The sequence below is a fragment of the Haliaeetus albicilla genome, chromosome 21 (genome assembly GCF_947461875.1).
Source record: "Haliaeetus albicilla chromosome 21, bHalAlb1.1, whole genome shotgun sequence".
NCBI lineage: Eukaryota > Metazoa > Chordata > Aves > Accipitriformes > Accipitridae > Haliaeetus > Haliaeetus albicilla.
Genome location: NC_091503.1, coordinates 24,967,174 through 24,991,824, shown reverse-complemented (window position 1 = coordinate 24,991,824; position 24,651 = coordinate 24,967,174). Strand labels below are relative to the sequence as shown.

The following is a 24,651-nucleotide window of genomic DNA, read 5'->3' as shown; positions in this document are numbered from 1 at the left end:
TCTGGGCTGCGGTGACCTCCGTTCCATCCTGCCGGTGCCACCCAGCAGCACCCCTCGGCCCACCTGCGCCAACCACCGCCGCACGGCTCCACGTCCCGCTCGTGAGGGGAGAGGCCCGCGGCCTCGGCCAGCAGACAGGCAGCACAACCTGCCCACCCGTTTGGGTGCAGCCGGCTTCTCGGGCAGCAGGGACACCCCCACAGGGCCACCCGCCATTTTGGTTTGCCCTTTTGGCCGTCGCCCAGGCCCCAGCCCAGGGCCTCCCCCTCGCTTTGGGCCTGGCTCCACAGCGGGTGGGATGGGGGCACAGACACCCCTGAGAGGACAACGCCTGCGCCTGGCCCTCCGCAGGGCTGTGACGCAAGGGGCTCTCGCAGGCCTCTGCCACGTCACACCCGCGGCGATGAGCGGTGACGTCCCACTCGGGCCTCCGCTACCTCGCCCCCCCTCCCTTTCCCCGCTTGGTACGATCCAAGCTGTTCTTCCGCCCCTCCCCGCCCGCCTTCACACTTGGTATGCTCCAAGCGGCCTCCCCTCTCCCCCCCCCCGCCCTTTCGGCGCTCTCCGCTCCGCCCCGCCCACTGACGGGAAACCCCGCCCCCCCACAGGGCGGAAGCGCGTTTCCCAGCGTACGAACGTCTGTCCTCACTTCCGCTTCCTTTCCCGCTGTGGTTCCGTCGCCCCGTTTCGCCGCGAAGAAGGACGCCCACGGGGTGCGGCGGGGACGCGACGGGACGGGGCGGGACGGGGCGGGATGGGACGGGACGGGGCGGGGCGGGGGGAACTTGGCCCGGGCCGGCCGTAGGGGCCCGGCGAGGTGGCATCGCGGCTGGGCCCCGGGAGGCCGCGGCCGCTGAAGGCGGGCCTGGGCCTGCGGGGCGAGGGTGCCGTCGTGGGGGTCTGGCGGGGCCGTGCAAAGGCAGGCCGGGCTGTCAGCTGCCGGGTGGTTGCTGTCGTCCCGCAGGCCCGCCTCCCCGCCTTCAGGATGTCGTACATGTTACCGCACTTGCACAACGGCTGGCAGGTGGACCAGGCCATCCTGTCGGAAGAGGACCGAGTCGTGGTCATCCGCTTCGGGCACGACTGGGACCCCACCTGCATGAAAATGGATGAAGTCTTATACAGCATCGCCGAGAAGGTAAAGCGGAGTGGTAACCTGGGACGGTCACTTTCTGCGCTCAGCGTTTCAAACGGCTGACACGAAGCCTGAGGCAGGTTATAACTCGGTTTCTGGAGAGGTATTCCTGCTTTAGGAGGCAGCGAGAGAGCTGTTTGGTTTGCTTTCGTGAGCATCTCCTAAAGTCATCCACTGCTCTGATGTTTGTAGTATTTAATGAGGGGAAAAAAGAGCGTTGCAAGTTCTGAAGGCAGAATCACTGCCAGTTAGTAATCCGTCATTTAACGAACGTCAGCACTCAAGCAGAAAAAAAGCGCTTGGTAGTAGGACTGCTGTAGCTGTAGGAAGTGCAGCACTGTCACTTCACAATCAGAATGTATAGTAGCTTCAGGTTTCCATTTGAATAACTTGAAAAGTTACTTTCATTTTGACTCTTAAAAATGCCGAGATCCTAAAATATACAGGGTGGTTTTGATTAATCTATTGGCGATATTATTCGTGGAGGCAGATGGCATTCCCTTGAGTTGCATGGGCTGAATTAAATTTTAGGAGCCAAACTCTGAAGCTGTTTTCAGATGGAAACTGAATGCCTGCTGATGGCTGGTCACTCACTCAAGAAAGACAGATATTGAAGAAAAACTGGGCTGTTTACGAACAGCTATGATTTACCTGTTCTTATATTTGGTGGAGGTTTTGCATAGCGATAGACATAGAAAATTGACAGCTCTTCTTTAACTGAACCACATAGAAAATGAAGCAAAAAAATCTGAACCAGAAAAGGTAACTTGGGTAGGAAAAGGAGTCTGCTATCTTCTTGTAAAATTATATGCGTACAGAGTTCTTTTTTTGGTGGACTCCTTTCTCTTTTAATGTTATTTTTAAATAAACAAACTTCTGTCTCTAAAACCCTTACAATGAAAGATTTATACCCATAGCCAAAAGCTAAGACATAATGGAATACAGTAAGGAGCTGTGACATGGTTTAATGTAGTTGTTTTGTGTTTAACGTGGTGGGAGTGTCTTATGCTCAGATACTGTTAGTATCAACTTTTGGCAGGATGCTTGGCAATTTGGCAGACATATTGGCAGTTAGGGGTGACTGGGGGAAGAAAGAACAATGTAACTTCTTATTTAAAAATCTCCCTCTGCAGAAATGGCAAATTAAAGGGGGAAATCCTTCCTCATCCTCTTGCTTACAAGCCATGTTTGGATCTCTGCTGTTTTAAAGAGTGAGTAAAAGTTCCAATTGTACAGGTGTTTTTACTAGAGAATAATACAGAATGTTAACATGCTGTAATTGCATGCTACATCTGAAGAAAATGTAGCCACGTTTTACATTTGTTACCATGGTGCAATATTCTTTTAGTCTGCAGCATATTTTTGGGTAGCAGTAATGTTTATCTGTACTTTATAATAGGAAAACAGGATTTTTTCTGTTTGAATCCTTTTGGGGGGAAAAGAAACTACAACACTATATGACAATACAAAGCAGATTATTTTCACTGAAATGTACTCCACTTACAGTTGACTGGTGGGTTTTTTTTCCCAATGTTACATGAAAAGGATGCACTGTTTCACTGAGTTTCAAAACAAATTACAATTGTAAGATGTTAGATTCCTGCTTTGTCAGGGTTTCAGCCAAACATCTAAGGACTGAGTTTCACAAAATTCCTCTGGAACACCTTTTTTAAAAATACACTTTTTTTTTTTTTTTTAAAGGAGGCTCACAAGTGTAAAAACCCATCCCTTGAAATACAGGGGTTTGGCTGCTAAATTACTTTAATACCCTTTTTTTTAAGAAATATGTTAAAACCATTATTTATGTAGGACTGAATACTGTAAATCAGATAACCTCTTGTGAAACCAGGTCACTTTAACCAGTAGGTTGTATTGGGTCAATGTGGGTTTAGGAAGGATTGCTCAAATATTTTGCATTTGTTTAACCATAATCAGAAGTGTGAATAGCTGTGGCTTTCACTCAAACATTAGTTGTGCCTCTGCCTTTCTGTTAAGGTTACATGAAAAGTGAGAGAGGAAAAGAAGGGGGGGCAGGGAAAGAGGGAGCTATAAAAGATGTATTGGTATTATAGTTACTGGTGTTTGTAATTAAAGCTGAGCAAAGCTAATCCATTTACTCATGTCTATGGTATTTTCAAAATTATTAGCTGTAAGCATTGCTCTCAGCAGTATGTCTTTCTCTTTTCCCCTAGAAATTTATCCCCTAAACTTACAGCATAATTAGCAAGAAAAAAAATTCAAATAAATATTGACAGTACAGACTTTCAAGTTTGCACTTACTGTGTGTGCAGCCTCTTTCAGGTCAGTAATGCAAGTCTGCTAGCTGCCTTCAGCTTGAATGATGTGTTGCAAAAGCTAGTCTTTAGTTCCTGGGTTTTCTTTCCTGTGATTTCCATGTCCATAAAAACTTCTAAACATAAAAAACATTGTCTAGAAACTGGTTAGGAAGATGGAAAGATGGACTGTAAGGTCTTGTCTCAGATTTCCTTAGGTATTTGCTGTATGAGCTTTGGGCCATAGGATAACGTATGGCTGTGAGATTTGCTCCTTAAAGGGAGCTGAAATCTTAACAGAAGAAGAGTATTCCTTACCTCTAAAAGAAATAAAGAGACTTCATGATCGTTGCCATTCTTCCTAGTTATTGATCATATTCTGTGGCAATCTCATGTTGTAGGAATGCATTAATTTTTTTGGAATCACATTGTTAATGAAGAAAGTCAGGAGGGAGAACTTCGCAGGGCAAATGAGATTTATTTCACCTGGCATATGATTTTTCCTACATCCATGTTTCCGATTTACCAGCTAAGTGTATGGTCTTCATCAAGATAGGATACAGAATCTCTATCTGATGTTAAGGGTCCCATAGATTCCTCTGCTTTATATTGAGCCGTTCAGTTTAAAGATTTAATGGTAGCCCACCCAAGCAGATACAGGTCTGTCAAGTATTAAAATAGTCTGTAACTGTGGCTAGGCAATACTGTACTTTTGGGTTTTGTATATGCGTGTTGAGTAACGTAGACTAATCTGTGAAGCTACAGTAATTAAGAATAAAAAACCCCAATCAAAATTGAAGCCCAAATTCTGAATTCATGCTGCTGTTTGATTTTTAGTTTCCTACTCATCCTGATCCTGTCCCCATGGACAGCAGCTACAATGGCCTGGTAAGACAGAGAAAGTTTTGAATTGAAAGATGGCTAGAGGAAGTCAGAGTGTCAGAAATAAATATATTTGAAAGTTAATACCTGTCTTGTTTTTCTGCTGAAAATGTTCTTATCTTCAGGTGTTGAGCAAGCTGTCCAAAAGGAGGTCTATCACTAGAGTTTGTTTGTTGTTTGTTTTTTTTTCCCAGAAAGCAGCTGACTTACTGCAACAAATTTACTATATTTTAGTGTATGTTATGAGGTTAAGTACTTTCAGAATAAACTTGTGTTATTACATGTTCAACTTATAAAATACCACAAGGTTTTTTGCATATTGTCTGGATGGTAAAATTTTGGTGTACACTAATAACCTCAGTGTAGTCTCAACTGTTGCAGCTGCCACCTCAGCAGCTGTAACTGCTTTTATTTAGTGTGGTTTGCTTGCTCAGAGTTGTATTTAATTCTTGTTCGGAGGTCTCCATACTGTAAGCCCAGCTATAACTCAAAAGTCAGGAAGAGAACTTCTCAGCAACCACTGCCTTCCAATGATAGTGAAGCTTGTTCTATATAGGAACGTGCTTTTTGAACTGATAAGCTCTGTCTGGGGAATGGATTCATGTCCCAATGGATGGGGAGAGGTTAAGCTTTGGTTTGTCTCCACAGACTTACTAGCTCAAGTATAGATCAACTACTGCATCCATACCAGCCTGAATCCGGAAATACTTCAATTGCTTTTGCTTAAAAAGAAGCTAAAGCCTTGTGAATTAGAACCGGCCGTGTGTGAAGCTGGCTCAGGTGCTGCTCTGTAGTGCTGTGAAGCTGGCTCTGTACTGCATCTTGGCTCCAGTATTCTATCTGAGACAGCAAGTGCTGCTTCAGACTGTAAAACCAGTCAATACTGTGCAGAGAGACACATTTGAGTAGTTCTGCAGGGCTTGTCTTGCGTTGAAATAAAATGCCTATTGGTGACAAGCCTGCCCAGCCTGCCATGGCCACTAAATAGTAGGTATTATGGCCACTGCAGTGCTTCTGCATCACCCTTTCCATATTTAGCCTCTTACCCACGTTTTTATCTAGCTCATTCTTAGGCCTGAATCCCAACCTCCTGCTGCTACGAATATCGGAGTGTTGCATGGCAAGGCCCATGTCACGGGCAACCTTGGCAGCCAGTGTCCAAACTCAGCAAAACACATCCTTATTCAATGCGCTTGCAAGCTGAGTGGTTTTGGAGTGGTAATGTGGTCACATTTGAAATTAAGAAAGCAAAGGGGAAAGAATAGACCCACTTTCAAAGTTCTGCATTCAAATTTGAGAGTCTGTATCTAGCTTTGAGGTCTGCTTTAGACTTCATACAAGCTTTTGAGCAGGTGACTGTCATCAGTTTCACTTCTATAAAAGTAGGTAGGAGAGAAGGAAGATTCAGTTAATGTCTGAGATACATGGATAACAGTGATAACTTGTGGATGTGCTGTGCAAAGGTGATTTGAATGATCCAGTCCTTTTGAGTAAGATTTATGTAATAACTTATTTAAGACTTGAATAGTCTCATTCTCTTTTCTAAAATCTCAGGCTGTTGATGTTCGTTGCTAGTGACAAGCGTTTCTGGTTCTGCAACAGCTCAACTAAATTAAATCTATATAGTGTAAAGCTAATTTAAAAGTTTTGTTGTTCCACTACTATGTGGAGTACACAGTTCTTGGAAGTAAAATTTTGGTTTAGCAGTGCTTTCATAGTGGTCTTCTGGTGCAACATATAATCTCCTTGGACTAATCTTTCAGTGAACAAAGCAGGTCCTAAGAATGTTGTATTAATGCTTGGTTTAACTTAAAATTATTTTCTAATCTCCAAATTAAATAATTGTTCAAAGATTATGTTTAGTTTGTCGGAATTGCCAAATGTGTTGCAGAAATTTCCCCATGTGGCAAAGCTGTACTGCTGATGCTAAAAATGCCAGCAGGATGGAGGAAGAAATGATAGGAGAAAATGAAAATGGCTCTTCGGATTTTGTGTTTTTTAAAAAAATAAACCAAAAAACCCCCCCAAAACCACCAAACAGAAAACCACAACTGTCTTTTGCCTCCTAAGGCTAACCAGGGAGTAACTTCAGCCACTTTTCAGCTAAATTGTTGACTCTGAACATCCCATTAAATTTCTTAGAAATCTTTCATATAAAACTGAAATGGGCATGAATGAAGACTTCAGAGGGTGGTAGAGTTTGGTATCATGACTAACTTGGGTTTTCAAGGCTTTACGTCTTGCTTGTTTGGGAACATGGCTTAAATGGGGTGTTTTCATTAGATTATTGACAGAGTCTAGGATTATAACTGGCTCCATAAAAGCACAGTAAAAACTATTTAAATGCTGTTTCACTCCAGAAGGGTTTTTCCTTTCTTCACTAGTAATACTTATTTACATCTTTGAAGTGTGATTATTTTTTATAATTTAGAAACTGTCTTGAAGCAGAAGTCCATCAAAATTTATTTACTGTGCGCTTCTGTTTTTTTGTAAACAAACATCTCCATACTTTCTCAACTAGAGTGCCTGCTAGGATGTTTAATTACAGGGTACACCATATATAACATTTTTCTGGTACAGTCTAATACCTTTTTGTGGACTAAAAAAAAATATCTTTACATCACGCAGAAATTTATACTCATCATAGCATTTCCAGACCTTGATAGCAAAATTAACATGTGGGAAGTACTGTGACAAACAGTAAGTTTGTCATAAATCTCAGACCACGTGTTAACCTCAGACTGGCAATTTTGCACAGTCAGATAGGAAGGACCGAAATCGTATTTGTATGTAAGGAAGGACGGGGGGTGCAAGGTTGCGTGTTCATGGTATAATGCAGGAGTACTTGATAATAGACCTTACAGTTAAAGGTTTGTGTAATTTAGATGTCTGCTGACTTATATTTTAGTGTGTGTGTGTGTGTGTTAATTTCTACTGTCCGTGCATAAGCTAAGTTTAGAAACTAAAACTTCCCCTAATTCCACTTGAGGCCAAATATGCTACATCTAGGAAATAAAAATATGACATGATTTTCTTTCGGGAACAAAGACATTAACTGTGACATTAAAGGGGAAGGATTCTTGTGCATTTAACTCAGTAACTCTGCAAAATGAAAGCCTGTTCTACCAGAATTGCCCAGAGAATAGCTTCTCATCAAGGTCTTTTTTTCACTAAGTTTTTAAGCCCCTGTTTTAGCTTTACACCTCTCAAAAAAAGCTATCCGTTTTTATTATTAAATTATCAGTTTTACTTTCATTTAATGAGCCTTGTTAAACAAATCAGATGGTTTAGAGAGGAAAAAAATGCTTGGAGGCAGGCACCATGGCATTTTAGATCATTTTCTGAAGTCTATAAGCAGCTGACAACAGAGGCAACATGTGTCAGCTTGGCTTGCACAAAGCAGTTACTCTACTTGTTTAGAGCTGTGCGTGTCACTGTGAGGTCTCAGTTGTATGTAAAGGGCATTTGTTTCTTTGGGTGTTGATTTAGCATTGTATCTTTCCAGTTGATACCAGATGTGAAATGAGCATCTTGGCTATATTTAAAAATATTTTCCATGTTAATTGGTGGTTGTGGTTAAAAATAGCAGCAATACTGTTTACTGGGATTTTATGAGTTAATATTTTGGAAAATAAATGTTGCAATAAAGAAAGCTTATGTCTTTTAATTGGTAATACAAATAATCAAAGGCTTGGTAATATATATTGCTTCTATATTTCCTGTTTTCTTCTGTCTAGGTAAAAAACTTTGCTGTTATTTATCTTGTGGATATCACTGAAGTACCAGACTTCAACAAGATGTACGAGTTGTATGATCCCTGTACTGTCATGTTTTTCTTCAGGTACGTGATGGTTCTAGAATGTAACTCAGTTAAATTTTTGTGTGTGTGTCAAATACAGTGTCTAGGTAAATCATTTCTAAATGCATATTAGCATAGTGATGCTTATATTTTCATTGCTCTACAAGAGTAAACTGATTAAATAGGAAAATGGCTTGTTTTCCAATATAATAGAGTACAAATTAGTGATAGTGGAAACTGTTTTTATTATCCATTGGTTTTAGTTTTAAATCTAAAACTCCCTGTATAGAATACTGCAGTAATACGGCAGCCAAGCTTGTCAAACTTGTTTTAAAGATATACCCAAAGTATTATGGTTTTTTAGAGCCAAGGCATCTACGTTGATGAGATAAAATGTGCTACTGACAAGCGTGGAACTCTCTCTGGTGTTAAAACAGTAGTGGGAAAGAAGTACAAATGATGAGGAATATGCTGAAGGATAATTGCACTGAGTAGCAGTCTTGGGGGCATGTTTGCAATCTTTATTCTAGCTTTAGAAATGGGCAGTAAAATGCCAACTTGAGTGACAGGCAACCTCTTTTCTTTGAGGGTTATTTTGCAAGACTGTTTATGTTATAAGGGCTTTTTTTGAATTCTACAAACCATTCGTGTGGGGGATATAAAGTTTCTTTCTGAATTAAAATACCATATTAACTTGTCTGTTTTTTCTCTCCCTTTAAAGGAACAAACACATCATGATTGATTTGGGTACAGGTAATAACAACAAGATCAACTGGGCAATGGAAGATAAGCAAGAGATGATTGACATTATAGAAACTGTTTATAGAGGAGCCCGCAAAGGTCGAGGTTTAGTGGTATCGCCAAAAGATTATTCCACTAAATACAGATACTGACGTTTCTTTGGAGATGCCTTTTTTTTAACCCTACATCCACTTAAATTTATTCTTGTGTATGTGTGTACATATATATGTATATAAAAAGAAAAAAAACCTACAAATCCTTCAACTTCGAGCATATTTTGAATTATTTAAAAGGTTTGAATTCTGTTTGGAAAAGTAGAAGACATGAAGCCTGGAACTGTCTGACTGCAGTAATACTGTAGCTGAATTTTGGGTTGTTTTTTTATTTTCATTTTTTAAAGACTTTACTCTGTGTTGTCCTTTTGGTATTATGTATTTTTGTGCACCAAAAGCCCGTTTGCAGAAAAACATTTAGACTCTTTTTGTTTGCTTTTGTTACACAAATAACTGGGAAAACTATAGTATAGCTTTTTTAAAAGAATAAAGTGAGTTCCACTTATTCACCTTAATTTTCTCTAACTCATTAAATTTGAGAATGAAAACAAATGTAATTGGATGCAAAGTCATAATGTTGAAGATGAAGGCTTATCACTTCTGTCAGGATTTTCTTGCATAGTATCTTGGTCTTCTGTATCCACTAAAAATAGGAATAAAACGCTAAGGTGCATTTATCAATATTTAGCAAAACTCAGAGAAAACATCTTCCGTGACTTTGTGCATATGCCCCTCCGCAAACTTAATTGACTTCTGGTGATGGACTTCTTTTTTATGGTGATTATGCATACAATAGTTAGTTTGAAGTACTCAAGATTCTGCAGTGCCACAGGGTAATTGCAGTTCTGGAGCTGGCTGCAGAGTCAACAGCTGAAGAAAGGATGAGTTGTGCTTTCTCTCATTTCACTTCCAGTTTGTCTAATGGTATACTAAAATGGATATATACTCCTGAGACTTGGATTGGATTCCACTGTGGCATGGCTTTTGAAGTTTCCATTTGCATTTCTGACAACTTCTGTTTTGTGATAATGGAGCCAGTGTTGTGTGCGTTTTTTTGGTTGGATTTGTTTTTTTGGTTTAAAACTGATACATGCATATTTACAGGATTAAAAAAAAAACAAGCTGGGCTATGCAGAAAGGAGACACCTGTATTTTTAGTCCTGTTTGTCACAAGACAAAGTAGAATATGCTTTTTTACTGTCAGGTGTGTTTTAGAGGGTTTAGAATGAGTTAAGGAAGTAAAACACAGGGTCCTAATTTCTGCTTGAATTAATCTGGTTTACAGTGATTATTACTTATGGAATCATTTATGTTGGAAGGGACCACCAACCACCCAAAGTAGGTCCCACTTGATCAGGTTGCGCAGGATTGTGTCCAGTCTTGAGTATCTCTAAGGATGGAGATTCCTCAGCCTTTCTGGAAAGCCTCTTCTGCTGCTTGAGCACCTTTGTAGTTGAAAAAAGTCTTCCTTGCATGAAGCTGGAATTTCCTGTGTTCCAGCTTGTGTCTATTAACTCCCTCGTGCAAAACACCTCCAACAAGAGTCTTGACTCTTCCCCATGCTCTACCGTGGGTTAGTTGTTGCCAGCAAGAAGCCATAGTCTTTTCTTAAGGCTGAACTAACAGAATTTTCTCAAACCCTTGTATGCTTTGTACTCCACCATATCTTGGTGGCTCTGTTTTAACACCCTCATAACTATGTATTTTTTGAACTGGGGAGCCCCAAAATTGACACAGTATTCTGGGTGTGGTCTCACAGGAGCTGAATAGAAGGGACTGACCTGCTGGCGCTACTTGTGCTAATACTGACCAGGATGTGGCTGCGACCTTTGTCCCCAGGACACCCTGCTGACGCAGGTTCAGCTTGCCCACCAGGCCCCCCCGCTCCTTTCCTGCAAAGCTGCATGCCAGCCAGCCCCCCGCAACTGCCCTGCAGCATATGCTTACCCTGTCCCAGAGGCCAGGCTTGGCACTTGCCCCTTTGAACTTCATGAGGTTCCTGTTGGCCCATTTCTCCAGCCTGTCCTCTAGCATATCAACCTCTCCCCCCCAGTTTGACATTGCTTGCAAATCTACACTGATTAAAGCATTGATGAGAATGATTTCTTGATATTAATGAAGACTCTGTAATAGACATGAAGTATTAACACCTGCCAAAGTTTTAAAAAGCATATTTATCCTTCATTAGCGGAGGTATTTACCTGGTAATGCCTCAGTTTTTGCAAGAGGTTCCCGTTAAGTTTCAAACAAAATCTTTCCTGCAAAAAGCGCCAACGTTTTGGTGTACAAGAACCTTAAAGTTAGTGCAGATGTCTGGTTTTCTTTGACTCTACCACATCTTGCTTAGGTCATGTTTAGTAACTGGAATTCCTTATCTATCTCCAAGTCTTTAAAATAGGCTCTTTCATCAAAATGACTAATGTTAAAGAACTGAAATTGGCGCACTATGCAAACCTTGATGATGTTATCTGCACAGGTGTGCACAGCTTTGGGTGGACTTGTGAAAAGAGTAACAACTGAATAGCTGTGATCTGTGCAAATACTGCTATTTCTTTTAGTGCAGAACAGTTTATCTTCATTGGACCTATGAAATTTTGCAAAGGCACCTTTGTAATAACATCAAATAAGGTAAGGTGCATTTTGTAACGTAAAACATTTAAAGAAGCATCAAAATGGCACAAGCAAATGGAAAAGTTTTGTCATAGAAGGATCTTGTTATCTGAGAACATTTAAGTTAAAAACGCAACACAGAAATATGATGAAAAATTTAATATTACTGAAATAAATACATTTTCATACATTGAAAAAGTTTGTGACTGCTTAAGTTCACTATATAGGATATAGTTTTCTATCCAAAATAGTGGGTTTTGCCTTCCCTGAAACTAACAGTTCTTTTCCAATTACAGGAAATACAGTGTCCCATTTAGATGAATAAACCCAGCTTGCTCCTTTTTCCCTGGGGCAATAATTAGAAAAAAAAAAAAATTAGATTTTATCGTGACATGATGCAAGCATGTTTGTTTTCACTAATGCTTTTGTGACTAGTGACGTTGATTGTAAACTCCCAGATTCAGTGCAGTGCTGTTCTCCCTTTATCTTTCTCGATCACATCCTCATTTCAGTGCTGCAAAGAAACAGTGCGTAAGTAGGTTAGTGGTTTAATTATTCATGAATGTGATTCAGCATAAAAGTAGGACGATCTCTGTGCAGTTAAATACATTTTCATGGATTGTACTTCTATACTTCTGAAAATTGTTTCATAGTTTATCATGAAAAAGGCATCTGAATGAATGGATGCCTACATTAGCTCAATATATTTACAGATATTCCTGTTTTTCACTGTGTGAGCAGTCTCCAAATGACAAGAATAATTGGTGTGTCTCAGTTTGAATCAGGAAAACGCAAAACAACAGGAAGATTACATCACTTGCACCCAAGAACAGGGAAGCAATCCTGTCTCCTAAATACCAAGAACACTGACTAAGGCATTCATCAGGGCGGGTAGCAGTTTCAACAGATAGCGACTTAAAATCTAGCACACAATCCTGAATTGTAGCATGATTTTATATTACAGTGTTTGACAATAATACTAAACTTATCCTTGTTCCTTCCATCCCCCATCTTAGTGCTGTGAGAACGAACTACTGCTGTGGTCGGGGTGAATGTATTTAAGAGGTGTGCTCTGAGCCACATTGGGAAGCTGAACCAGGTTTAAAAGCAGATGTACATAAATTTAGACAAGCAGGAATCCTCAATCAGCTAGGTTAGCATACTTGAGGGACAGGAATGGTGGGTGGGAGTGCTTTAAGCCACACACGTTTTATTACAAATGTCCAGCCTTGGTTTACATGTTTGGGATTAGTTTGCGCTACCCCTTGTAGTGGCACTCAGCTGGAAGAGATGTAGCAAGCTACAGTTTTTCAAAGTGGTAGCATTCTTTGGCTCTTGGCAAAAAGAAAGCCAAGGTAGTTTTAAATTTTTTTTTTTTAAATCTCAGTATACTTTAAAATCCAAGTGAATGCAGGTATGATAATTTTCATGCTAGGTGCTGTCCATAGTTCAAAACTAAGTGGAAGTACATAAAATACAGTAAAAATTAAGTTTGTTTACTCTCAACTCTTCATCAGTGTTTTCTATCCCAGCCTCTGTCATCAGGTCAGCAACATGCTTCTCGAGGTCATCAATGCGCTCGCCCATTTCTTCCAGTAAAAAGTTAAAGATAACTTATTTATAAATAAGAATTCTAGAATTCTATAGGTGGGGTTTTTTTTCTTCTGTGAGAAAAACAAGCAGCTTTCTTCCAGATGTCTCAGCCTCTTACTTATTCATGTTTAATGCAGGATGAAGCATGCACAAGGTTGCATTAAGACAACCCCACTGTCTCTTGCAACAGATAAGCATTCAAGTTCTAAATATTTTCAAATGCCTTCCTGTATGCCCATGAGTGAACTGGAGTATTTTCTGCATGAGAGATTGCTTTCTTTCCAAGGGACTATTTTAGGTGATACCATATAGTCAACCTAAACAATCAGAATACGAATGCTGCTAAAACATTATTCTCTGACACTAAAGCAGCCGCTTCCTGAAAGGTGGAGTTTCATAAAAAATGGAAAGTGTAGTAAATTTGCAGTTTCAGAAAGCAGAGGTAGTTTCTGTCAGTACATCTAATGAGAAAGCTCAGAGCCCCTTCAGGTCTCAATTTCTCTTTTTGAGGGCTCGCCTTCCCAGCCAACAGCTGGTTTTAAACCAACAATGCACAGCAATATGCTGATTTAAGTGGCATTTTGGAAGACGGTTGCTTTTTTAATATACCTTCAAAATCTTTACACATAATTTAATGCTTGTTTTACTTGAAAGCCAGAATTGCTGCACAGAGACCAGCTCCCTGGGAGCTGACAGGACCTTTAGTAAAACCTTTTTTAGTATTTCCTTCTTGGTGAGGGGAAAAACAAACTGGGGGGGGGGGGGGGCATTCAGCCGTCTTTACTTCATAGGGGTGCAGCAACGCCAGTCACTGCATCTGAATTTGATGTTAAAAAGCAAAACCCCCTCTTTACATCGACGCCCGAGGGGGACACACACACACCCCGAGCCCGGTCCGGGGGAGGAACGGCAGGCGCAGGCCGCCTCTCCCGCGCAGCTCCTAACCCGCCTTCGAAAGAGGATATTTCTCAGCGTTATCTTTTCAGTCAGGGCTTGAAAATTCTCCTGCAGCTGATACAGCAGATTTTCCGCCTGGGGGGGTGGGGGGGAAGAGGAATTAAAGAGAAAAAGCAGCCCCGGGCGGCGGCCGGAGGGCAGCTACGGCCCAGGCCGGCGCTTTCCCGCCCTTCTCCCCTCAGCCCTGAGGGGCGACCCGCCGCCGAGGCGGGACGGGGCAGGCGCCCGCCCGCAGCCAGGGAACCCCCCCACCCCACCTCCTCCTTCCCCCCCCAAAAAAACCCGTCCCCGCAGCTCACCAGCTGTGAGAGGTCCCCGGCGCCCGGCGGGTCGGCGGCCGCCATCGGCTCCGGCTCCCCGGCCGCGGCGGGGCTGGGCGGGCAGGTGAGCGGCCCGCCCGCTCCCCCGGAGCCGCCTGCTCCGCCCCGCCGGCGGGCTCGGCAGCGGGAAAGGGAGGATAATGGTGGTGGGGTGTGTGGGGGGGGGTGAGGTTGGGCTGGGCGCTCTGAAGGGAGCGGGGTGAATCGTTAAAGGGCGCCTCGCGGTGCTCTCCCTCTGTTTTCCAGAGAAATCGTAACTCTGCGGGGCGGTGGCTACAGAAGGATGTCGAGGTTCGACCTGCAAGAGGCCTTACGATTTCGTAGGACAGAAGTGGCAAATTAAACGCAGGAAGATGCTCATCGACCAAAAAGGCCCAAGTTTGGGGTTGGTTTACTTTATAAGCTTTGTCTCCTTTTCCCCATGTAATTAATTTTCTGATACAGAGTGGTAAAAATACCGTGCTTGCTGACATTCCTTGCACCAGAACGTCTAAGGAGGCAGGACCGAAGGCATCAGCAAGAGCTGGGCCGTGGCTCCTGCAGTCGTGCTAGCATGTAGGTCATCCCTGCGGTTTTCAGCTTCAGAGCACAAAAAGCTCCTGGTGCATCTATCGCAGAGGTGTCTTGTTGCCCACGCAGATGTCCCGGGTGCTGTAACTGTTGCCTGATGTAAATGACGAGGTTTTCAAATTTACTGTGCCTATATGTTTAGGAGAATATCACTGTTGGGCAATAGCTTTCCTTAGCCTATTACTTTAGAGATAGGCCAAACACGTAACAGTACCTTCATCCACAAAAAGTTTATCTCCTGAGTTAGTAGTGACTTCATGTGCTGGAAATGTTATCTCCTGTAAACCTACCACTTGCAATCTTTCGTAATAAACTTAATTGTTTTCCTTCTTGACCTTCCCCGCCTCATTTGGGACAGCATGTTAAATCTCTGTGGTGAGATGCTGGCATCAAAGCAAACCTCCGCATTGCTGCCTGCTTCCCATAACCGAGGCTTCTCCTCTGTACCTCCTGATCTTTCCACTCTTTTAGATTCTCTTCTTTGCCTTTGTTGTGGTTTAACCCCAGCAGGTAACTAAGCACCACCCAGCTGCTCACTCACTTCCCCCCCACCCAGTGGGATGGGGGAGAGAATCAGGAAAAAAAAAGGTAAAACTCGTGGGTTGAGATAAGAACAGTTTAATAGAACAGAAAGGAAGAAAATAATAATGATAATAATAACAATAATAAAATGACAATACTAATAATAGGATTGGAATATACAAAACAAGTAATGCACAATGCAATTGCTCACCACCTGCCGACCGATGCCCAGTTAGTTCCCAAGCAGCGATCACCCCCAGGCCAACTCCCCCCAGTTTGTATACTGGGCATGACATCACATGGTATGGAATATCCCTTTGGCCAGTTGGGGTCAGCTGCCCTGGCTGTGTCCCCTCCCAACTTCTTGTGCCCCTCCAGCCTTCTTGCTGGCTGGGCAGGAGAAGCTGAAAAATCCTTGACTTTAGTCTAAACACTACTTGGCAACAACAGAAAACGTCAGTGTGTTATCAACATTCTTCTCATACTGAACTCAAGACATAACACTGTACCAGCTACTAGGAAGAAAATTAACTCTATCCCAGCCAAATCCAGGACAGCCTTTCTCCTTGTAGAAGGAAAAACCAAGCAAGTTTTGCAGAGCTTGAGTGCTCTAGTAGTGTTACCGCTCTAGAAAGTTTCTAGATAAAACAATTTGAACAATGATATGCATATAGATATGCTTTGCATTTGTACATAGCCACTAGCTGTAACCACATAGCTTTTTTTATTCTGCTGCATAAATAATAAGAAACAATTGTTTCTTCTTACCTGTTTGCTAATAAATCTCCTTTCCCTTTGGGCTAGATAGTATAGCTGTACTATTTGCATTTTTACTCCTGGTAACAGGCATAGTCTTCCTCGTTTTCCCTCCTGCCAGAACAGCTACATAAGCTTCCCACTTAGGCAGCAGTATTTTCCTGTGGAGGCAGTTGAGGTGGCTCTGGCCGCTTGTGTCCAGATATCTTGAACAAAGTCAGAGAGTCCTATTTGCAGTCAAGGGCTTGCAGGGGTAAAGAAACAGCTGGAAATGTGGAGCTGCAAGCATTATACAGCCAACCAGTTTGCAAGAATTGCACTAAATCTTTGTAGCGCCACATTTTAGCAATGGCTAGGTTAGAGTTCAGCTGAAACCAAGCATGACTCGGTAAAGGTTTTTTGTAAATAGCTCCTCTTGTTTGCAAGGCAGGTCAGTGCCAGTGAGTCAGAAAGAAACCCCCATGGTATCCAGCCAGCATAGCAATGGGGGAAGGGCAATTAAAAGTGTGAAGGAGACTGAAGGAAATATTTTACTGTATATTTCTGCCTCCAAAGGTCTGGTTCTTTTACTTAGTGGCCTCCACAGCTAATTTGAATGGCCCTCCTGGTTCAAATCTGGAGCTGAATTAGGCCAATAGTCCACAGCTGGGTTTATGGAGTAAAAACGGAAGTGTCTGTAAATCCAAAAATTGTCATGGAAAAGTTCCAAAGTTCAGAAAACCTAAGGATAGAAGAGACAAACAACAAAAAGACTTTGCTTAACAATGAATTTATTTAAAATAGAACTGCTGCTCTCAGCTTTGCCCTGCTGTCCTCTATTCTCTCCTGCCTCAGAGGTCTCAGTTTTTCAGAGTTGAGCTGTTACATACATTTCTAGGGTCTGAAACCTGGGAATGTAAGATAAGCCATATTTTAAAAGCAGTAATCCATGTTAGGCATGTGTCCATGGACTAAGGGAAGCCAGGCAAAATTTTTTTTTCTTTTTTTTTGGTGGTTTCAAAAGCAGAGGTTTAGCTGAGAACCAGTAAACAACCAGTGCTACCAGTGCTCATAACAGTATTTACTGCAGTAAGTAAAGAATACTTCATTTACTAAAAGGGTGCCAAGAAGTTCCTGTTGGCAATGAATACAAAACCAGATCTTGAGGGTGTTAGAGAAAGGAACAAAAGAGAAGATTTGACAATAGAAATTCCTTTTCCATGCCAAATATGCTCTATGCTACTTCCGTTTGTTGCCAAAAAACTCGGAATAAAGAACTTATCAACACCAATTTAGTGTAGATAAGCAGACACTTCTTTATTGACGGCCGGGTGTGCGGGTGAGTCCTCTCACGAACCACGCACACCTGAACACCAAAATCATACACCTTATATTAAGCTTATTCATACATATTCATTAGATTTCTGAGAAATGTTATGCATATTCATTAGATTTCTGGGAAGTTATTAGCATATGTAAATGTCCTTTACGCAGGCCCAGTGAAGGTCTCTGGTGGTCTTCAGAAGCCCTCTGGTGGTCTTCCATAGTCTTCCTCACTTTGTCCGATAGTTGACCTTTCATGTGATTCTGCGCAGTACAATTTTCGCCATCATGTATTAGATTTACATAAAGTACATTCAATGTTAATTCCTGAATTTAATATTTCTAGTGATTGGCCCTCAGTCACACCACCTTATCAATATTCTTATACTAAAACAATCATTGGTTAATCTCACTTAACTCTACTGATTGGAATTCTCGTTAATTAGATCAAAGTAAATCTTTACTACAGCTTCCGTGGTTAACTGATTTCAGACAATACTCGAATTCTTATAGTTACACATAATTCTTAAGTTCCTAAGTTCCTATTAATTTGAAATTCTGACATCTGTTATCTAAGTTCTAAATGTTCCTACTAGATGATTTTAACCAATTCCTCTGGCCTTGGTACAGGGCTGTACAGGGGATTTCACAGCAGCTGTTAGTTGTTGGTTAAATGTATAGAATGCAATATATAATTTTGCTAAAATATTTCTTATAGTTCCATATTCCTATTAAAATTAAATATAATTAATTCTAACTAATAACAAATCAGTAACATTTCCCCCCTTTGAAAGTGTTGAAAATTATTTCAATACTTTCACATTATTTACATAACATTTATCCACTACTATTTTAAGAGTTAATATTTGTTTCAGCATATGTTGGTGGTGGACTGTATTCTGGTGGAATAATTGGAACCTCTCTCATGATCATGCGGTTGACTGCAATCCTGTTAGTAAATTGTCTCTTCAGGCAAGCATATAGCAGCATGATCATCAAAAAGACAATTAGTAACAGAAACAGAGTTTTGATTATAGACTGTACCCAAGAGCTCAGATTCCATCTTAATCCGCTAAAAATTTTTCCCAGCCAATCTTCTGACACGTTCAGTTAAAAGCTTAGACTTTAGTCACTTTCAATTTAAATATGGCCTCTTGGTATAAATCACGTGAAGTAAAAATAAAAAACAGGGCAACCTGGAGGCTGGGGAGCCATCTGCTTCCATCCTATTTCAGAATTGCAGTTCTGTGCTGTGAACTCTTCCCATTGTGCTTTTATGCTCAAATGGTATCCAAAGCCTATTTCTCTTGCTCTTTCCCAGGGAAATTCCAGTCCCTCCAATGTTGGAAGGAGAAATCAGGGTAGTAGGATAGGAAATAAAAGTATGTTTAAACATTTATAGTCCTAAGCTCCAAGTTCAATGCCACTACTATATGACGCCGTGCTGTAAGAGCCTGTGGTGTGGAGCGATAAAGGAATTGTTTTGTAGAAATGCATTACCCTTGTTGTTTGGATGTTACTTAAAGCCCCTTCCCTCTCCTCTCTGCTGACAAATGAGATTTTATATACCGGGGGTCAGGAATCCTCCAGTCACATACGCCAAGCCTGTCTGGCTCAGGGCTGTTTTAGAATGGAGGTGAGGACAGAGAGAGGGTGCCTCAAAAAAAAGCCTAATATTACATGTGTGGTGAAAAAGAAAACAGGAAATTTAGTCCTGGAAGGAGACAAGAAGGCAAGTATTCCTGGGCCACCATGGCAGCTTGTCTGGCTGTAGATCAGAAGGCAGGATGCAAATCACACTGCAAATTTTGGGGTTTGGGGTTTTTTTCTCCCCTTGCTGGCAGAGGCATGGTCAATTGTAAAGTTTTCTCTGAAGAGAAAAAGGGCTAGGTACAAGCTAGGTCTTGCACCACAGTCATGGTATTTCTGCTACCAAATTGTAGGGTTGGGTCTTTGAGTCATGCTGAGCTTGGTCTTTCCCTCTCTCTTAGGAATTTTCTCTTGTGTCACTTTGCAATCGTTGTTCAGAGGGACACAATGTTCAGAGAAAGCGTCTGGCTTTGCTAGGTCATCAGCTTTTGTATGCTGAAATTCTAAATGGTGCTGAATGGTTCTTGCAAGCAAACTATTAACATTTACCTGTTCCTCTTGACTCAGCACAGTGTAGTTCACTGAAAGCTTGTTCCGCTGGAATACTTACTGGTGAAGACATCACTTTCCTTTCATCTGGTAACATCAGTGGAAGTAACAAGTTGCTGTTATTTAAAAGCATGGAAAGATGTGGTGAGTGAAATGCAAATGCTTCAGGCATGGGGAAAAGGCATTCGGGTCAATGGTGTCTGACAACTGTAGTGCTTCTTTGAAAGACAAGTCATTTGAGGCGAATACTAAAAGCTTGGGTGTTTGTGCATGGTTCGAATTTCAGGCTCTGTGTCTTTGAAGAGAAAAGGGTAATTCCAGCCGTCGGGAAACCCCATCCCTGATGGAGGTGCTCTGCCTTCAGTCAAAGTGTTGCTGCTTGGGACTGCTGCTCACAAACCCCCTTATTGTGAAACTTGTTTAGTCAGCCCCTTTCTGCAAGTTTCTCCAGAAAGCAAACTGACAGGGTTAAGAATATTCTTTATCAGAAGTTCCTTGTGTGTATTACGGACATCATGTATCGCTAAGTAGCTGTAACAGAAAATGGGATGGTTTTCCCTGTAAGTGTTCTGCATTGGGGGATAAATGTAGGAGCAGCAGAAAAGCAGCTGCAGATGGTTTGACTACAGAAGCTGGCGTGGTGGCATCCTTTGGCTCTGCAAAGGGTTGTGTGTAATTTGTGGCTGTGTGAAATCACCCGTCTAGCTGCTGTTGACTGAATTATTATGTGGCAATCCAGAAATCTCTAGCTAATGTTTCCTGGGCATGGCTGGTAAGAGATGCTACCTCCCATGCTGCTTTCTGCTCCAGCCTTGTTCCTACGGTCTTTGGACCATGAAGGTGGAGGAGCATTCATCGAGTAGTTCTCTCCTGAAGGGCTGCAGGAGGGAGCTGGAGGTGTTTGTCCCCACTGGAAAAGGCAGTGGGGTCTGTTTCTCTGGCCTGGTGGCATGCCTGGTTGGATCTGGAGGCTGCATTGAAATCACCCCGCAGCCTTGCTCCTTACGTTGGGTGTCATACATGCATAGTGGAGTTTTCCTGAAGAAAACGTAGTGTGTAGCAGGCAAGGCTCTGCCAGCCTCCACTGTGAGGGCAAGACGGGGCAGCCTTTGCAGCACAAGGACGGTGATTTGACCCCACGTGTTCGGATCCCGCAGCCTTGTGTGGCTCTCTTCCAGGTACCTTGTGGTCCAGAGCAGAGCGTGTGTTTTGTACACAGAGATTAAACGTGGCATGTGGTGGGGTGTGTGATGGGAAGAGTATTTTTCTACAAAATTTGGTAAAAGCCTGTGCTGAAGAGGCTGGAAGCTGGGTGAAGGAGGGAATGGTTCATTTGAAGATGCACATTTTGCTTTTCCAGAAGCTGTAAAGAACCATGGCTAAAGTTTCCTGTGAGCAGACTGCAGCTGTGTTCATGCTTCCTTGCAGCTTTGGAGGTAATTTATCCCAGAGAAGACAACTGGAGTGTTTTCCTGATACAGGCAGTTTAAATTCACCTTGAATTACTGGAAAGCACTTACTACGGTTGCAGAAAACATGGGTGGATTTGGGCAAATATGGGGAATAACACTGGGCAACGTCAGCTGTAGGATAAACGCTATGTGCTCTAACAACAAAGTTTGAATCAGTGAGCAAGGAGCGTGATATCAAAACCCAAGGGTGTGGAAATCTGATCCTTTGGCTATTTTTGTCAGGAGAAAAAGCTTGCGCTTCCTTCTCCGAAACAAAGATCCTTTGCAAACATGCTTTTAAGACCGAAACCTTTACTGACGGTGGCCTGGCCTGCTTCGCTCACTTTCTTCTGCGAGATGTTTGCAGCAGAAGGGGGGTGCTGAGGGTAGGACAGGTCTTCTGTGGAGCTGGGCTGCTGGAGGACGCCTTCCCACCCCAAACTCCAGCGAGCGCTTCCCACGGCATTCGGCAGCAGGAGTCTTGTGGGTGCATGTTCCGAGCGTGCCTGGTAAAAGGCGTCTGAAGTGGCAAGGATGTAGAGGGACCGGCCGAGGGTCTCTACCAGCGCGGGCTGCCACCAGTGTCCCCCGGGCTGAGGAGCTCCGGGGACTAGGTCCTCCGGGGGAGGGGGCAGGGGGGGCAGTGGCGTGGCCTCATGGCGCAACGGCAGCGCGTCTGACTCCAGATCAGAAGGTTGTGTGTTCGAATCACACTGGGGTCAGGTCCGGTCACACTGGGGTCAGCTCCCCTCCTCTCAAGGCTGTTCCCGTTTTTGGTGCTGGCCGGAGAGGCTCAGAGGACACGTGAGGACGTTCAGCTTCTCTCTGGGATAAATGCTGTGTTAGTTGAAAAGGACCTATAACTGCAGCTCCTTGGGGTTTCAGAAAAATGAGACCACAACTTTTGTAGCTGTCTCGTCTCAGTTATCAATGGTCTTGGACTCCATTGTTACTCACACAATAAAGTTGCGTTTTGGTTGCCCCCCTGCTCCGCTCCTGGTAAGGGCAGCGTAAATTTGTTTTGTTTTGTCTTTATGTGTAGAAGACATTCTTATGTGTACCACAGATGCTGAGCTTATCTCAACAGAAGCAAAACAGGAGTGTGCTACAGTGTGTAAATGCCACCAGAAGCGCTTTGTTCTTGAAAGAAAAAGTAGTTTGTAATGCTACTGACTCCAGATCATATGGTGGTATTTTGAATCATGCCGAAGCTATAGTGTTTCTCTGTCATTTTTCTTTTCTCTCTGCTTCCAAGCCACTCCACAGCTTCACCAAGAGGGAGAGAAAATGAGTCAGAAGCGGCTAAGGATAGTTCTGGTGAGACTTAAGATGCTGCACTTACACCTTCACTCATTCTTCAGAGATAAAGACAGTTTAAGGATTTCCGCAGTTGCATTTCACTCCCTATGCTGTGTCTGGCTGGGATGGAGCTAACTTTCTCCATAGCAACCTGTATAGTGCTGTGTTTGATTTGTGACCAAAACCGTGCTGATAGCACACCAGTGTTTTCACTATCGCTGAACAGTGCTTACACAGCATCAAGGCTGCCTCTGCTTCTCACTCTGCCCTCTCCCCCCAAAAATAGGCTGGGGGTGGGCAAGAGGGTGAGAGGGGAAACAGCCAGGACAGCTGACCCCCACTGACCAAAGGGACATGTCGGACCGTGTAGCATCACACTCAGCAATAAAAACGCGTTTGGGAGGGGGTAGTTTCTTCCAAAGTAGCTGTTGCTTGGAGACTGGCTGGGCATTGGTCTGCTGGTGGGAGGTGGTGAGTGATTGCCTTCACATCACTTATTTTTATTCTTTTTCTTCACTTATTATCTCAACCCATGAGGTTTTTTTTTTCTTGGTTTCACCCTTCTGATTCTCTCCCTCATCCTGCTGAGGGGGAGCATGAGTGACTGGGTTGGGGCTTTGCTGCTGGCTGGCATCAACCCACCACACTCCCTCTTTCCCATCTCACTCCCCAGTATCAGCAGCTTCTTGGTGAATGCAATGATCCTGTAATTAGTAAGTATTCCGCCCCAGGGAGGGGTGAAGTGTGGGAGAGAGGGAGATGGTGCAGGGCTCTTTCTGCACCTCAGCAAGAAAGGTCCAACAAAAAATGGCTTCATAAAATAGCCATTTTACTAAGACAGAATAAAAAAAGGAATGCAGATAGTGAGTAAACCTTATGTCCCTTCTGACGCTAGGCACCATGGTTCAGCACTAGACAGACCCTGTATGGATTCTCCCACGGCACGCTGTGCAGGTCCCATCTGTGGAGATGTTCCTCGTTTCTGGTCCTTCAAGTTATTGCATATTTTCTTACGAGAAAACAACACTACTTCTAAAGGTTGTTGATGTGAGAACTTCTGGCTGCACTGTTAGATGCAGGCAAGGATGTACAGGTAGTGCAGCGGCTGGTGCCGAGCGGGAGCTGCCTGTGGGCTCCCTGAGGTGACCCCGTGGCCAGGGGACATGGGCAACAGCACACGAAGACCGTGTGTGGAAGAAATGGTCGCAGTCAGCTGGACCCCTTTGACAGAAGAATAGGCTGTGGGTTAAGCGGTCCAGGTTCAACTTTGTGCCCATGTGATATGTTGTTGTTTGTTTATTTCTCCCCTCGCCTGAACTTTGCGCTGGAACGGTTTGGAGAAGGGGTCCTGGTTCCCGCTCCCCGGTGCAGAGCATGCCGCTGCTGCCCGGAGGTGGGCTTGTGGGCTGGGCACGTTGGTCAGAGGTCCTCCTTGGAAGTGGCGAGGGAGTTCCTTGGCACACCGGTGGGTGCTCCACCCGTGCTTATACTCACTGCTCTGTTTACAAAGACCAGTGCAGAAGGAGAAAGCAAAAGCGGTGAAGATGTGCAATAGAACAGTATCTCCTGTTAATGCTTGCTTGATTCTGTGCATCAGCGGCAAAACCCAGGGCTCACCAGTGTTTGAAGGGACCAGGAGGTAGCTACTGTGACCAGTTGCAGTGGGGTTGCTTTAGCAAATCAAAAGTAGAGAGGACAGCTGATCTAGTGATAATACATCCGGGCAGGAATGGCCAATTTCAAGGTACTTAAGACCCATTTACTTGCTTTATTAACAGTACAGTGAATATTTCTTTTTAATCTCGCCGTGACTATAGTTGTAGATTGAGATATAATGTGATAATTGAAGGGAATTTGGCTACCATAGGCATTCATGTAATCCTTATGACAACACTTATTGTGCAATGTGTTCAAGGAGTGACCTAGAGCTTATCTGCACTGAGTCTTTAGCCTATGTCTTGCAGGGACTTCCTAGGCTTGCTTCAGTGCAACAGCATTCCTCTAACGTAGAATACAAAATAATTTTAATAGTCATCTTTCAAAATCAATTGACAGAACAACAGACTGGTTTGAAGACTTGCAACAATCTGCTATTTTTGCTACTGCAGTAACTACAAGTGAAGCATCAACAGCCACCTTCCTCCTATAAAAAACTGCAAAGAAGGAGCTAAGGCTTCAGTCTTGAAACTGGTCCGACTTGGGCAGTTGATTCCTGTGTCCTATGGGCCCTAGTGTCCTTCTGCTAGGAA

At 43.1% G+C, this 24,651-nt stretch overlaps 2 protein-coding genes and 1 non-coding gene across 5 annotated transcripts; 2 read left to right on the top strand and 1 right to left on the bottom strand.

Moving 5' to 3' along the window:
- The first annotated feature begins 592 nt into the window (after window positions 1-592).
- TXNL4A (thioredoxin like 4A) lies at window positions 593-9,398 on the top strand. 3 transcript variants are annotated; one of them, XM_069809246.1, is made up of 4 exons: window positions 593-713; window positions 965-1,138; window positions 8,028-8,131; window positions 8,811-9,398. In XM_069809246.1, exons 2-4 carry the CDS (start codon window positions 986-988, stop codon window positions 8,980-8,982), a joined length of 429 nt encoding a protein of 142 aa, XP_069665347.1. In that variant the 5' UTR covers window positions 593-713; window positions 965-985; the 3' UTR covers window positions 8,983-9,398. The 3 variants fall into 3 exon arrangements, with proteins under 3 accessions (XP_069665347.1, XP_069665348.1, XP_069665349.1); XM_069809247.1 differs by lacking the exon at window positions 593-713 and adding an exon at window positions 2,269-2,346 and having other exon boundaries at window positions 1,028-1,138; XM_069809248.1 differs by lacking the exons at window positions 593-713; window positions 965-1,138 and adding an exon at window positions 3,357-3,436.
- A 2,239-nt stretch (window positions 9,399-11,637) lies between these two features.
- On the bottom strand, window positions 11,638-14,539 carry HSBP1L1 (heat shock factor binding protein 1 like 1). Its single transcript, XM_069809249.1, has 4 exons — window positions 14,343-14,539; window positions 14,052-14,118; window positions 12,994-13,088; window positions 11,638-12,007 (listed from the first exon to the last, which is right to left on the bottom strand). The coding sequence occupies exons 1-4, from the start codon at window positions 14,385-14,387 to the stop codon at window positions 12,002-12,004; spliced, it is 213 nt and encodes a 70-aa protein (XP_069665350.1). The 5' UTR covers window positions 14,388-14,539; the 3' UTR covers window positions 11,638-12,001.
- Window positions 14,540-21,753: 7,214 nt separating this feature from the next.
- Window positions 21,754-21,825, top strand: TRNAW-CCA (transfer RNA tryptophan (anticodon CCA)). The gene has a single exon. It is a non-coding gene; the product is annotated as a tRNA-Trp (tRNA).
- The last annotated feature ends 2,826 nt before the right edge of the window (window positions 21,826-24,651 follow it).

Excerpts from the sequence above, each read along its gene's own strand:
- HSBP1L1 (XM_069809249.1), bottom strand. The coding sequence starts at position 14,387 with ATGGCGGCCGCCGACCCGCCGGGCGCCGGGGACCTCTCACAGCTG. Across the intron at positions 14,119-14,342 it reads CCGGGGACCTCTCACAGCTG|GCGGAAAATCTGCTGTATCA; the intron begins GTGAGCTGCGGG and ends CCACCCCCCCAG. Across the intron at positions 13,089-14,051 it reads TGAAAAGATAACGCTGAGAA|TGGAAGAAATGGGCGAGCGC; the intron begins ATATCCTCTTTC and ends TTAACTTTTTAC.
- TXNL4A (XM_069809246.1), top strand. The coding sequence starts at position 986 with ATGTCGTACATGTTACCGCACTTGCACAACGGCTGGCAGGTGGACCAG. Across the intron at positions 1,139-8,027 it reads TATACAGCATCGCCGAGAAG|GTAAAAAACTTTGCTGTTAT; the intron begins GTAAAGCGGAGT and ends TCTTCTGTCTAG. Across the intron at positions 8,132-8,810 it reads ACTGTCATGTTTTTCTTCAG|GAACAAACACATCATGATTG; the intron begins GTACGTGATGGT and ends CTCCCTTTAAAG.